General features: G+C 36.8%; 1 protein-coding gene across 2 annotated transcripts; it reads right to left on the bottom strand.

Moving 5' to 3' along the window:
• Positions 1-1,065: 1,065 nt before the first annotated feature.
• On the bottom strand, positions 1,066-15,118 carry LOC110442520 (phospholipase B-like 1). Of its 2 annotated transcripts, none has more exons than XM_021486166.1 (10): positions 14,965-15,118; positions 12,838-13,057; positions 11,863-12,085; positions 10,652-10,813; positions 9,509-9,653; positions 6,554-6,754; positions 5,540-5,680; positions 4,974-5,159; positions 4,270-4,376; positions 1,066-3,692 (listed from the first exon to the last, which is right to left on the bottom strand). In XM_021486166.1, the coding sequence occupies exons 1-10, from the start codon at positions 15,023-15,025 to the stop codon at positions 3,510-3,512; spliced, it is 1,629 nt and encodes a 542-aa protein (XP_021341841.1). In that variant the 5' UTR covers positions 15,026-15,118; the 3' UTR covers positions 1,066-3,509. The 2 variants fall into 2 exon arrangements, with proteins under 2 accessions (XP_021341841.1, XP_021341842.1); XM_021486167.1 differs by having other exon boundaries at positions 11,863-12,040.
• Positions 15,119-16,018: the final 900 nt, after the last annotated feature.

The following is a 16,018-nucleotide window of genomic DNA, read 5'->3' as shown; positions in this document are numbered from 1 at the left end:
TTAGTGCTTATATCATGAAATTAAGCAAATATATATTTTATATTGATAAAGAATTTGACAGAATACTTTTTGCCCTCCTACTATATATATCATGGAATCATCACAGGGAATAACTTCATAAACAACTGGGTCTATGAAGTAAATTATTCCCATAGATCTAGTGTTTTTTATGGTGATTGTCTGTCTATGGGTCTAGGAACACTGTTACTCCTGGTTCTGTGCATACTTTTAGATATAAAAATACATATACAACAATTATCACATAATGTACTGTGTTATCCAGTGAATGTACCCATGCCATATTTTTTTTTGCATATTAAACCCATGTAATATGACCTATCAGCCCTGTGATTGGTTGAAAGTTTCAATTGTGACGTCACGCCTATGGATAAGTACATGACGTCATAGACTTCCGCATTGGAGTCAAAATGGCATTTTTTTACATTTCAGGGTTGCATTAAGATTGTCGTTTTACACAAATAAATGCCACAAATCTTGATTATGTGATAAAAATGATCTTACACTCGTTTTCATTTCATATGAAATTTATGAAATTTATGGAATTAAAGAAACTCGTCACGAATTTTTCATTTTAGCTCGCTAAATTGAAAAATTCTTAGACTCGTCATAAATCTCATATGAAATGGAAATATACTGTATAGTAAATCATAAAAATGTTTAACTTACATTGAAAGGAAATGTAAGGAATGTTTTCGTTCCATGGTAGAATTTTCTCATGATCATCCGTATGGCAACAGATTTCTGAGGTCTTCCGGGGTTTCTTATACAGTTGTATGCTTCACATACCTTATAAGATATACTCAGATATTATTCCGTCTTTGCGTATTGAAGAGTTATCTTCTCTTGGGAGCAGGTATTGATTGTTACGTCATTGGTTTGTGCGAGAAAATTACGTCGTTTTCTCACAAATTGATGACGTTACTCTCTCAAACAAGTGACGTAACAATCAATACCTGCTCCTAAGAGAAGATAACTCTGCAATACGCAAAGACGGAATAGCAATTAGGCAAAAAACATTGAAAACACAAACACTCATTTGAAAGTCCACATATAAATATTTTATTAATCTGAAAAAATTATACATATAAAATCTCATAAGAATGTTTCCCCATAATCACAGTTCTGCTTCAATATTACATCCTCTGTATAGTCTCATTAAAGACTCAATTGATAGACTCCATTAAAAAATACACATAATCGGTAAACACATGATGTTAAAATGTTTAAATCCTCAAAATAACCACTTCAGAATCTGTTTTTTTTAATAAACAATATATCCCTATACAGATATTTTGTTACCCAGGCAAATTCTTTCACATCTGCACTTCACTGAAGGATTGGTTGTCATATTTTTGACATGCATTGGTGTGTAACATAGATTGGCCTACCTACATATTGAATGGTGTGCGCTAGCGCACAATGTTAAATATGTAGGTAAGCCAATGTATGTTACATTTACATTTACATTTTATGCTAATCAACTTACAGTTCACGCAGAAATAAAAACACAATATTGAACTGAACATGTTTCAACGTCAGGGTAAATCCATACAGAGAACAGCAACCAGTTGACAGCGGAACAGCGCAATCTCCAACGTTACAGTTATGACGTCATAAGCGTAGCGACGTCACAATGGCCCAATGTATGTTATACGGAAATAACAGACATTGGGCCCGGTAGAAACATCTAGGCTCTGTGCAGTGGAAATGCAAATATTTAGTGATAACAAAAGTCCATAGAATAAAGATGAAACTCCCACATACTTTTTTCAAGATAAAACGTCCTCAATCTTATTCATATAAATGACCTTAACCCACTTTTAAGGTCACACGGGTCAAAAATGTTTAGTTTGTATTCTGTATATTCCACCACAGCTTGCTGGACCATCCAGTTAGTTAAAATAAAAGATCTTGAACCACTTTCAACAATATACAAAACTGTTTTATAGTATGAAGCTCATTCTTTATGAGGATACAGCTATAAAGCTAGAACTCGTCCACGAAAAATTTAAATGCAATGGTCACAGTACAGGTATTTCACAGAACACAAAAGCTACAAGAGGTCAGGTAAGGATTCGAATGCAAAGCCGCAAAATTTGAGCAGAAATCTGCCTGGTCACCGGTAATCACATTAGTTCAGATCAATCATCATCTATTATATAAATCACAAATCCAATATTTTAAACAATGAACTTAAGTCATCAAACATTATGACTCAGTACTGCTTAGCAACCTGTCCTCTAGTACATTATTATGCAATGACAAAAAAAATATGTTGGACTGTACTGGTTTTAAACCTGAATTGGACATCCTTCACAAAATGCATCAATGGACGGGACGACTGGATTGGAAATGTAACGCACAGTTACAATACAAGGTACGTCTATATTGAATTTTAAATATTTATAGAGAAACCAACATACAGTTAAGGTTAACAGTACCATTTCATCAGCTAATGTCACAAAGGAGAGTTCCACTTGGAGCTTTACCGACGAGGAGCATTCTTCGTTCAATATTCGGTCTTTGCATATTGCAGAGTTATCTTCTCTTGTAAGCAGGTATTGATTGTTACGTCATTGGTTTGTGTGAGAAAATTACGTCGTTTTCTCAAAAATTGATGCAATACTCTCACAAACTAATTACGTAACAATCAATATCTGCTCACAAGAGCAGATAACTCTGCAATACGAAAAGACGGAATAGAAGATGAAGCAACCCAAAGGAGTTTGTTTTCTGGCTTAAAAGTAACTTCCCTGTCAAGTTATATTTCTTTCTTTGTTCCTTCTTTTTAAATAGGCTTTGCGACCCGTAAATTGGACACTTATTTTGGTGCTGTACTTTTATATATGTGTAATTCCTGGACAGCAACAACAGTAAAGATTCCTTGTTCAACTGCAGTTTTTCTGTGATCTTTTTCTAATTTTTATATTAACATTGCATTTTTATTTTCGAACATTCAAATAACTATGATTCTGTAAAATGCATAGTAAACTCCATGGAATATATCTTTTGAAAAGGACTTAAGCAGATATTCCACAATAATGACAGTGGTGATAATATAGATTAACATGTTGGTATCTTTAACCTTAATACATCAAGTAATATCAAACATGAAAAAGTCAAAGAAATTATCTTTGCCAAATATTGGATTACAAAATGAAAGTACATCACATTTTACTTCATACCTGAAAGATGTATGCTACATTGTACCTTACACATTATAGTCCTGCAATTTACAAACTATCTCCCCTTATTTTTCAAAATTTACAAACTACTTAAAGTTTCAGAAATACTTCAGGGTTATCATTACATATTTTCCAATGTATCTTTCAAAAATGTCATCAATGTATTGATTAAATATATTTATAATAATTTTTGTTTGGTGAGGAACTCTTTTGGCAAGGAGATGCAGTAAGGTAGCATAAATCCTTGATGAAAAAGGCATCTTGACAATCAACCTATTCCTCCGATGAGGACATGCTTGGAGGTCAAACAAAGGGGGCCCTCCAACGAGGAGAAGTACGTAAAAAGTCAAAACTGTACACCAATGGTAGCCCCACATGGGAGTCCTTGAATTGGTTTGTCCACTGAAAGGGAGGTAATCCTGTTCCGAGTGTTGGCCCATTGACGATGTCTGCTACAAAATTCTGCGCCATGTGGTAGTCTGAAACCTAGAGAAAGGAAAAACCAATATGTAAAGATGGTGAATTAATTTACATCCCAGTATATAAATACCGTGAACTCTTGGAAATGCTGCTGCTTTTATTTTTTACAGCTTGGTGGCTTCTTTATGAGGAAAACAAGAGTTTCAAGTTCACATTATTTTATGATTTTTGAAATATTAAAAAAATATAGGGTGCCCTGTGTAGGATAGTGTAAGAGGGAAAAAGCATCAAGTTAAACCAGTAACAAATGTAAAATTCACTGGGACAAAGCTAACTAAAGGCATCACAATTCCTCAACGTCATTTCAAACCATGTTTTTTAATCATCAAAACTAAAACAAATAGGTATGCCCTGGGATAAAAGGAAAATGATCATTATTCAAATTTCTACATTTATTTTCAAAAACCTGGTTAGATACTTATACTAAATATCATTCAATCCTTATTGATATATATTTCCAGATTTTCCAGGGGTCACTTTCGGCAGTTTACACTGTATATACCAATTTGCTATTTCATTTAAAGCAATAAGTTGAGAACAAGGGTCAAGAATGAGAGCAAAGCTGTGAGAGGCAGGAACTGACCTTTGTATCATAGCAACCAGATGCTGAAGACGATTCGTTTTTCAGGTCGCCACGGCAACATATAGCATTACAAGCGTCTCCCTCAGAGTAAGAGTCGTGTTGGTAATCTGAAAACAGTTGTGAAGCAAAGGTGAAAATACTGTAGAAAATGACAGAATTTATGAGTTTTTTCAGCATTATGCAAAAATAGTAGTAAAATCTCTTACCAAATTAAAAATGTAACATTCTTACCATTTACTATCATTATTACTGATTTGAAACTAAACACAACAACATGCAAATTCAGCCTCTTAAGATGAAGCAATCAATCTTAGCAGTTCTTAAGAAGAAGATTTTCAAAATTACCCATACTTTACATATATGTTAAACAATGACCTATGTATCTTGCCTTTTTTTTATGGCACAAGCAAACTTACCTTGATTGAAATAATGGTCACATTGATAAAATGATAAAAATTAAGCCTATGAACATATTTTGAAGAAATCAATACATTGTACTACTTTATTGACAATCTAGCTTAAAGGGTTAAGCATCCTATTCACTCATTCACCCCTGAAATTTCATAATGAACTATTCCAACCTTGAAATTGGAACAGTTCAAATGTGTCTTCAGGGGTTAATGAGTTAACAGACAGATAATGCATTAATTTTTATCGGGACAAAGATTACTGCAAATTTGTGAGATATTTAAACCGCTGCTTACCATTGTATCTCATGATGTGTTTCATGCTCTGTAGGTCCAGCACTTTGCCTTCGTCTCTCCGGAAGATTTTGGCCCGAGGAGCCAGCTGATAGGAGTTGTCTGTCCCATGCTGGGCCACAAAGTCGGGGTAACCGCTCATGTTGTAGATGTCTTCGTAAAATGGAACATTGTAAGAAGGCCAATATCCTGAAATCAACAATCGTTTGAAACAACAGTCAAGGGACAAAATTCAGCAAAGCATTTGGACCATTGCCAAAACACTTAATTCAGCAAAGTATTTAGAACATTGTATAATATCCAAATGCTTCTAACAAACAATTTGGAACATTGCACAATAGCCATTTTTAGATGTTTTTCAGGGTTAGACAAATGCCAATGATACTCATAGCAGCGTAAAAAAGGGGAGGGAATTTCAACAAGTCCCCGAGTATTAATTTGATCAAGTATGGTGTGTAGAAAACTTCCTTTTTGTATATATTTAAATTATAATTAAAGATTCAATTTTATTCAAGTTACAAAATGTCCGTACAAATATGGTTCCACTGTAAAACAAATAGTGAGCTCACCTGTTCTAAGGATTGGTGTCTGGTCACCTGACGTCACTCTTGTCGGGATCTGTTCTACGACCCACAGGGCATTGTCATTGATGGTCTTACCCAGTTCTATCTGCTTCAGGTCGACTATCATATACTGATTGTTGTAAGTCCCTGTAACAGCACAGATAAACAATATTTACTGGTTGTAGCACTTACTCCTTTAGACAGTATACAAGCCCCTATGGAATGACACCCATTTCAGAGGATATTTTATATTTTAGAAAAAGAAACCAAATTGTACATGTATCCTTTTTCTGGATTATTTTTAAGGGTTATAGAAGTCTCCCTGTAAATATTTGTATGCCTCCGCCATAAAATGGGGGGGGGGGGGCATATAGTGTTGCCCATGTCCGTTCCGTCCCGTCCTGTCCCGTCCCGTCCCATCAATGAGCGGGGGCATTTATGTCTTACAGACATTTTCTAGTTTCAATGTTAAAATGCAAATCCTTACCAATTATCATAATAGAATTATATATAATTACATGGTAGTAAAATTATTTTTGGTTGATCTTACTTCAATTTTTTACCCCTTATATCGCTTTTCATTTTTTTGCAATAAGACTTTATTATTAGTGTGATCAATTTAACAACAAATTCTTCTAAAATTCATCAGAACATGACAAGACATGACAAATGTTGAATATGAAAGTTTTGATTTGGGAGAAATTAGGATTCAAGGAGGGGAGAATTTTTGGGTCGTTACAAAAAAACAAAAAACAAACAAAATAACATGAAACATCTTAGTTTTAAAATACTGGAAATGAGTCATGTTAATAACATCATAACTCACTTTGTTTTTGTAAGTTATCAATTTTTGTGTTAATTCCTCCAAGAGCAAGTATAAATCCTCTGCCAATGATATTTCCCATAGAAATTTACTATCAATATTGAAATAGCATCCTCTGAGCTACAAATTCAAGTACATGTATTTACACATAAAACCTACAGGTACAGTGATTCACACTATGTAAAAGTATGTCTCACCTGAGTTGTACTTGGAGAAGATGTCTGCCCATTCCCTACCAGTGTGAGCCATCATACTAGCTACTCTGACACGTTGCCATGCCAACAGAGACTTGGGCTGCACCGTCTGGTACAGCGAGGCGTTGAACACGTTGTTGGTTGTCTGTAGTAAAACCATCTTACTTCCCAGCAAATAAAAATCATCCAGCGACTCCAGGAAACCTGCCGGTCATTTACACAAAGTTAATTCTGTCTGTGAAAATAATTCTATTCATTTTCATATACAAGGGATCTGTTGTTTAAAGATGATGTCATGAGGGTTACGGAGATGTCAGGAGTAAACAGTGACATCTTGAGTGGTAACATTGGAGTCACAGCGATGTCATGAGGGATATAATGATGTCAAGAGAAAGTCAGTGATGTCATAAGAAAGACAATCATGTCAGGAGTAAACAGTGACATCTGGAGTGGTGACATTGGAGTCACAGCGATGTCATGAGGGATACAATGATGTCATGAGAAAGTCAGTGATGTCATAAGGGTGACAATCATGTCAGGAGGGTTACAGTGATGTCATGAGAGATACAATGATGTCAGGAGACTCACAGCGATGTCATAAGGGAGACAATCATGTCAGGAGACTCACAGCGATGTCATAGGGAAGACAATCATGTCAGGAGGGTTACAGCGATGTCATAAGGGAGACAATCATGTCAGGAGGGTTACAGCGATGGCATAAGGGAGACAATAATGTCAGGAGGGGTACAGCGATGTCATAAGGGAGACAATCATGTCAGGAGGGTCACAGCAATGTCATAAGGGAGACAATCATGTCAGGAGGGTTACAGCGTTGTCATAAGGGAGACAATCATGTCAAGAGGGTGACAGTAATGTCATAAGGGAGACAATCATGTCAGGAGGGTTACAGTGATGTCATAAGGGAGACAATCATGTCAGGAGTGTGACAGCGATGTCATAAGGGAGACAATCATGTCAGGAGTGTGACAGGGATGTCATTAGGGAAACAACCATGTCAGGAGGGTTACAACGATGTCATAAGGGAGACAATCATGTCAGGAGGGTCACAGTGATGTCATAAGGGAGACAATCATGTCAGGAGGGAAACAGTGATGTCATAAGGGAGACAATCATGTCAGGAGGGTTACAGTGATGTCATATGGGAGACAATCATGTCAGGAGGGTTATAGTGATGTCATATGGGAGACAGTCATGTCAGGAGGGTCACAGAGATGTCATGAGAGATACAATGATGTCATGAGAAAGTCAGTGATGTCATTAGGGAGACAATCATGTAAGGAGGGTTACAGTGATGTCATAAGGGAGACAATCATGTCAGGAGGGTTACAATGATGTCATGAGGGAGACAGTGATTTATCCCACCCTTCAAAGGTGTGTCTCCCTTTTAAGCCAGAAAAGATCAGCTTGTCACTCCCGAGGGGTAAATAGCCTCGTGCAGAATGGCTTCACGCCATCAATGCATTGATGTCACATCAACAGTAGAAACCATGGAGACAACTCTGGATTTTCTTGAAAAACATGCAATCACCGCTTATATTTCATGCAATCACCGGTTATATTTCATGCAATCACCGGTTGTCGGCGGATTTATGAGTGAAACAGGGTGGGAGAAACAATCATCTCTTACTTTGAGTGTATGACAGAGAGATCTCTAACCTTCTGCAAAGCCTCGGGTGAGACAATCAAGAACACCACCTCTCATGTTGGAGATTTCTCTGTCACACCCTCAAGGAAGGGGAAGATTCTGTTAGTCATGAGGGAAACAGTGACGTCATAAGGAAGATGGTGATGTCCTGAGGGTTGCAGTGATGTCAGGAGTATTACAGTGTTATCACTAGGATGACAGGGATGTTAGGAGGAAACAGTGATATGTCATGTGGGAGAGATATGTCAGGAGGGAGACAGTGACATCAGGAGGGAGACAGTGACATCAGGAGGATTACAGTGTTGTCATTAGGATGACAGGGATGTCAGGAGGAAATGATGTCATGTGGGAGAGATATGTCAGGAGGGAGACAGTGACATCAGGAGGGAGACAGTGACATCAGGAGGGAGACAATGACATCAGGAGGATTACAGTGTTGCTATGAGGTTGACAGTGATGTCAGGGGTGGTGACAGAAATGGCATGAGGAAGACAGTATTATAAGGAGGAAGACAGTAATATATCAGGAGGGAGACAGTGACATCAGGAGTGGTGACAGTAATGTCAGGAGGGATATAGTGATGTCATGAGGGAGACAGTGATGTTGTGAGGGAGACAGTGATGTTGTGAGGGAGACAGTGATGTCATGAAGGAGACAGTGATGTGGTGAGGGAGACAGTGATGTGGTGAGGGAGACAGTGATGTGGTGAGGGAGACAGTGATGTGGTGAGGGAGACAGTGATGTGGTGAGGGAGACAGTGATGTGGTGAGGGAGACAGTGATGTGGTGAGGGAGACAGTGATGTGGTGAGGGAGACAGTGATGTGGTGAGGGAGACAGTGATGTGGTGAGGGAGACAGTGATGTGGTGAGGGAGACAGTGATGTGGTGAGGGAGACAGTGATGTGGTGAGGGAGACAGTGATGTGGTGAGGGAGACAGTGATGTGGTGAGGGAGACAGTGATGTGGTGAGGGAGACAGTGATGTGGTGAGGGAGACAGTGATGTGGTGAGGGAGACAGTGATGTGGTGAGGGAGACAGTGATGTCGTGAGGGAGACAGTGATGTCATGAGGGAGACAGTGATGTCATTGACAGTGATGTCATGAGGGAGACAGTGATGTCATGGGTAACAGTTTGATTTCCTCATTTCCCCACCCCAAAAGATTATGACAACCAAGGTTTCATAGCGTGATAGAAAAGAATAATAAGATGACATAATCAAACCAAGGAAATATGACATCTCTATCATTTTGACAAGTTAGGGAATGCTTTGAATTACAGTCATTGTCGTTACCTGGGTAGCTAGAGAAGGATATCTGTCTAGCGGCTGTGGCGCTGTCTTGTACATTGATGTCCCAGTGTTTGAAGATCCTCATGGTGAACTGATACATAAACCAGCTGGAGTGGGACATGAACACATTCTCATAGGCGCCCAACACCTGGAAGAAAAAAAGTATAAGTTCTCATTTGCTCAAAACACCTTTAATTACAAAAAAATGTCCTCATCCACCAGCACCTTGCATTATGTGTAATTCTCATAGGCTCAAACTACCTTGAAATACATTAAATTTCAGTAGTTTAGTGTTAAAATGTAAATGCTAAAATTTCTCCCACCTCTCAATACGTACCCCACATGGGAGCACTCAGTGACCTGTTCTATTATGACGTCACAATATGCCACAATATGACGTCACAATATGCCACAATATGATGTCACAATATGACGTCACAATGTGCCACAATATGACGTCACAATAGAAAACATTACTTGGATGTGGCAATCTTAACGTAGGCATGTGACACCACCTAAAGAACACAGGAATTGTTGTACAAGCTTGCCTTGAAGGTCTTGCATGAACCATTAAATTTGAGGTATACCTATGGCGTACTGTGCTTTTTACTGCTATTCCCAAATATGGCCTCAGTTTGTGTACACACCATCTAGAAATTTTACTATATTGAGTGTTGCATTTGCATTGTCTACGTCCTGTTTTATCGAAACTTTGGTTAAAGCATTCACCCCTGAAGACACATTTGAACTCTTCCAATTCAAAGGTTGGAATAGTTCATTATGAAATTCTAGGGGTAAATGAGTTAAAAGGTATAAGGAAAATAGTCAATCATTATGTAGATATGTAGGATATGGATAGTCTACCCTCAGGGGGTAGAATTTGGGTCAGAATCGAGGCTTAAGGTTCTGACACCAATTCTGCACCTGAGGGTAGAATATCTCTATCCTACATACCTACCTCTCATAAGACTCTGTTTGGAAACAGCTAGTTGACCTTTTAGATAAATCCATTATTGCTCAATGACCCAGAAACAGAAAATTACAAATGTCTTATACAAATTAAACACTAGATTATTTTCTATCATAAGTAAAACTATAAGAATATAGCAGATTTCTTTATTAAAGGAGAAAATCTCACTAAAATACCTTAATGAGAGCAGAACAGAAGCCATGTCTTTGAATGTAAAGCTTGGCTTCCTTGTGTGACATTTTTTTCCAGTCAGGAATACTTTTGGGGTCAAGGGCGTGCTGAAGGTCAATAAGGTCACCAGCTCCGTTTAACACTTGAAAGGCAAATACTTCCAGTTGCTGAAACAGATCAATAATTCAGTTAAAGATAATGTTTAGACCAAAAATAATGTACATTGCATAGAAAGCATTAAGAGTTCTTACATCTTTTTATTCTACAAGAAAAGGCTGAGAATAAACAAAGGCCTTTTTTTTTCAAATAATGTAATAAATATCCAGTAGCTAGGGTTGTTCCAGAAATTCATACGTTATGTGATGGTACGTGTGTGCTGAGTGTGTGCGTAAGTGTAAATAATTTTATGTGAATGTAACTTATATTCCGATCTTAAGAGTCCCTCTGTTTGAATGTCCAAGTATGTTAGATCAATCATTTATTTCTATAGATCATAACGAACAATTTATTTTTCTTATGAATGAAGAATCGCTACGACCTGTCTTAGCCAAGTCAGTTTTCCTTTTTATGAAAAGGAGACTTGGTAGTATTCAAAACTTGATATGCATTTTAGATTTTGTATGACTATATACCTCTTAACCCTTTCACCACTGTAGACCATAATGGAATCATCCAGATCAATGTATGGTAGATTCTACCAAAGTTTCCTAGGGGTGAAAGGGTTAATATATATTATTATTATGTTTGTGTGGTGGTGGTGTTGGTGGAGGGTAAGAGTTGGAGGTAGGGGAGAAAGAGAGACAGAGAAAGGAGATTTAGGCACTTATAGTATGTATGATATAGGTAAAGGAGTCTAAAATAATTGTTATTGCTAGTACAGTGCATCCTTGGGGGAAAACAATTTTGGTTGATGGGGTCACAATAAACTTATCAAACATTGCTCACATCTTGCAAGACACAAATTTTCATTCAAAGTTGCGAATAGAGACCATAGCAATCTCGAGTATGGCATTTTGAGTCTAGTTGATATTCAGTCCAGGATATACATAAAAATTGAGGTATGCTAGTACTACATGTATTATTTTCTTAATTAAGATCCTTGCAAATGATTTGTTTCAAAGTGCAACTGCTTTAACTTTAAAATGTTCACAAAATTTTAGATATTTAGTATTTACGATATAACTTGTGTACATTTATGATTATATCCAAGTTGTACCTGATTGTCTGGGGCTACCGATTTATACCCATCTATGAGTCCATCGTACTGGTCGATCACCAAGCCCACGTGTCTCCACACTGGGTCAGCTTGGTTATTCTCTACCATCTGTCTCAGCCACACGTCCTGGTCCGATAGGAACGTCTGTAGTTTAGTTATGTATGCCCCTGACTTTTTACTGAGGAAATAATCCTTTGCATTCTGGTAATGTTCATAAATCCTCCTACAAAACATTGTAAATGAAAACAAAATGATAAAAGTTCTGTACGTTTTGACTAAGAGATAGCAATCTAATAAGGATTGAATGGACTCTTTTTTTCAATTTCATGCTGGTATGAACACAAATTGGTTACATACATATTCCACAAAGCCACAAAGCCCTAGCAGGCTTCATGTTAATATGCATGTTACAGATTTGCATTCATTGAAAAAATACATTTCAATCCTTATATTTTCGATATTGAAATGTCTGTGTTGTCATTAATGCAAACGAGATTCATGGAACAGCCTTACGTCACCGAAATGTTTGCTTCTAATAAATGTCTCATGTTATACGAGGCGGGAGAAGCTTTAACATGACGCTGATCAAATTGCATTTATAGCTATATGAATGCAATTTCTTCTGGTAATCCTTATTATAGGAGAAACTTGCAGTGCAAATATTAATGTAATTAAATAAACATTTTTCTTGAATTATAAAAGGAAAACATCCAACAATATCAAAATTGAGTGTCAGGACTCATAAAAACACATTATGATAAAATATTCTAATATTGTATTAATAATATATATTGATAACAATGTAAAATATCAATTTATTTATTTCAGATAAAGTTATCTTTAAAAATGGTTAATCGAAGGTGTTCTTATTATTTTTGCCCCCACTACACTTCACCACTTATCAAAAAACTTAACTCGGAGTAGAATATACCATCGTGTTGAGGGATTTTTGTTCAAACATTTTCCCACACTCACTTAGCTGTCAGAACTCCTTCCATGAAGCCGGTACCATACATAAGTTCCTGATCAGTAAACTTCACCTTGCCGTATCCAGCAGAAATGTCCAGTATGCCCCAGCCCGTCTCCAGGAGTGTGTCGTTGTAGGAGCCGAGGGCAGTACAGTCACCGGCCATCACAGAGGCTTTGTACTGACAGTGCTTGCCCTTGCAGTAGACACAGCCATTTTCATAGGATGCTGTGGACATATTTAAGAATTGCAGACAAGTCAGCAAATTAATTTGGTAGGCATTTTACAACAACTGAAATGGCAACAAATCAATAAATTACCAGGTACAATGTAGCTCAATCGGTTAAAGCATCTGTCTAGAGTTCGGAAAGACCTGGGTTAGAATCCTTGCCTGGCCGTTCCATGTTTTTCTTTCCCGTTACAATTTATTGTATATATATATACTAACAACCCTTGGTTAGAAAACATATTTTTTCGTATTTTAACATTTTATGATTTTTGAAACTCTTGTTCATCATTCAATTTTCGGCTTATTTGTGTAAAAGGACAGAAAAATGCACAGCAAAACTAGGGTTTGAACCCAGGACCCTCAGGATATAGACAGACATTCTACCAATTAAGCTACCTCGTCACCAACAATCCACCCAGTCCAGTTCCGCTTCATTCCTCCCATCCCTTTTCTAAGTCTTCGCCCCCAAAGACACAACTATTTACAACCCATGTCCGGGTATACATATCCCCTTGCCAAGCTTACACCAAATGCTTGAAACAAAGGTTGGTCACAGGCACCACTGTATCAGGAGAAAGAGAAATTGAACGGCCAGACCGGGGTTCCAACCAGGACCCTCCGAACTCCAGACGGACACTCTACCAACTGAGCTACCTGGTTGGCAACAATCGACCCTGAGTCCAGTTCCACTACATATGAATTACACATTGTGGTTTTTTTTCAATAATAATTAAAAGAGAAAATTAGTTTTTTGAAGGGAAGTGAAAGTACAACAGGTTATGCTGTGCATTCAACTATTATATATAATATATAAAGTGATCTTAAACACAAGACACTTTTGGTTGGAAACACTGATTTGATGTGTTTATTATATATACACATCATATTAATGTGTGCAGCACCTGTAGTTAAAAAGTAAAGTGAAAGTGGTGGTTTTTTTTGGAAAACGAAAATGAGGATCCATGTGAATGCATGGTCATCAATAAATTTTGCCCATTGTTCACAATACTAATTTTTAGATGCATTACCTGTACGGCACATTTTAACTGGTGCATCTTGTTCTGTGAATTGGGTTCCTGTGATTCATTCATTCATAGGCAATATGAATGCCAACTGGACAAAGACAATAATCATATTGGATTTGCCTTTATCCGGTTGGAATTCATATTGCCTATGAAAATGAAAGCAGTTCAATACTTATATTTACCAGTTTTGGAATCTGTTCACCTCATAAAATATTCAATTACACTTATTATCATTCAGCATTTAGTCAAATAATATATGTATCTTGTATGCTTGTTCAATTAATAGAACAGCCATCGCCCGGGAAGGGTCAGAGGTATCCAATGTAACAATTATGACGTCAACAATCGGTCTATGGCATTCATATATAATCAGGTCCAGTACACTCTGCCGATTGAGCTATGTAGCTGTAAAGACCTTTAATAGCTCTATTGACCTATCTAAAATAGGTATTTGAGCTATTTTCATGTGATTTTCTTTTTGAAGGAAAACGAAACAAAGTCGCTTTTAAAAGAAGATTTTAGCATTAGGTTGATAACAAAAGACATAAAATATAAGTATTCTTTTTAAAAAATAACGATGTAAAAAATCGGAAATTTTACATTTATGGAAAATGAAAATAAAGTTAATCATCTAAATGAATACTTTTTGTAGTCAATATAAACCTAATTGTTTTATGCGACTTTGCTTTAATTTAATGAAAATTGAAATATGATAAAATATAGCTCAATACAACTATAATTTATAGGTGAATATAGCTATATCGGTCTTTATATAATTATAGCTATATTATAGGACCTGATAGTGGCCAATTTTATTTTGTAGTCGGTATACGACTTTCACTGTTTGAGTGTTTCAGTCGAAAAAAGCTGAATATTCTTACCTGATGTTACGCATTGAGTTATTACAGCAATCGCTGTAAGAGCTAATAAAACATGTCCCATCTTCGTTTCCTAACAGCTAGATATCACTTGCTTGGATGTCGGTCGAGAACTGTCATGTGCTGGTTATTGTGTACATCGAAGTCACGAGGATGTTTCATTGTCTTTCATATAAGTATTATTACATTTAAAGCATTACTTAAACCCAGTTTTGGTAGGGACCATCTATAAAACAAAGTTGGGGGCTGTCTCGAACAATAAAAATATGGAATATTAAGGATCCTTGTCCATCTGTCAAAGGAACATAAGATGATGTTACCACGGTTTTTCTAATTTATGATAACCTCCCCTTAATAGAGTTTTTGATATAACTGTAGTGGATTTGAGTCAGTAAACAGTCGCTGATCTCGTACCTAAGTTGATATTATGATCCGAGACCAATGGCTAAATCAGTTCCACAAATTCAATGTATGGGTTCCTTTTCCGAAATGATTTATTAAAGTTGATGTCATGATGGAACAAGTTTAAACCCAATTCAGAGTAATATATTTTTCGGGACAGTGACACGGGGATCTTTAAATGGGTTTTCTCGTGTGATAACTTTAACCCTTTCACCACCGCAGACCATAATGGAATCATCCCTATAAATGCATGGTAGAGTCTACTAAAGTTACATATGGGTGAAAGGGTTAATAATGTTTGGACGTATAGCTATTTATTAAATCGTGGTTTTTTTTGTGTGAGATCCATTGTCTAGTGGAACGCCATCTCATAAAACAAAGTAAGGACACTCTGGAGAGGGCGAAAGGGAGGTAACGTTAACATTCTGCACTTGATTTAATTTTTGACCAGAACAAAAAGTATATTCTCCCAGGGACGTATACTGTCCCTGATTCTCCTGAGACGGACATGCACACAACAAATAGTTAAATTATGCTAGGAAGATCATCAAATATGATGTTGACTGGTAAATGAAAGAAGTAGAAAGAAATTTTGGACAGAAAATTACAAAAAAAACTTTTTTAGAGAGAAGCTTTTTACTTAATAGTTTTGTTG

The sequence above is a fragment of the Mizuhopecten yessoensis genome, unplaced genomic scaffold (genome assembly GCF_002113885.1).
Source record: "Mizuhopecten yessoensis strain PY_sf001 unplaced genomic scaffold, ASM211388v2 scaffold716275, whole genome shotgun sequence".
Classification (NCBI taxonomy): domain Eukaryota; kingdom Metazoa; phylum Mollusca; class Bivalvia; order Pectinida; family Pectinidae; genus Mizuhopecten; species Mizuhopecten yessoensis.
This window is presented reverse-complemented; position numbering and strand designations above follow the sequence as displayed.

Bases quoted from the DNA above. Each gene is read 5' to 3' on its own strand.
- LOC110442520 (XM_021486166.1), bottom strand. From the start codon at position 15,025: ATGGGACATGTTTTATTAGCTCTTACAGCGATTGCTGTAATAACTCAA. The intron at 9,654-10,651 runs GTATTTTAGTGA...TTTTTCTTCCAG, and splicing joins TCTGTTCTGCTCTCATTAAG to GTGTTGGGCGCCTATGAGAA. The intron at 5,681-6,553 runs GTGAGACATACT...GTGCTGTTACAG, and splicing joins CTTCTCCAAGTACAACTCAG to GGACTTACAACAATCAGTAT.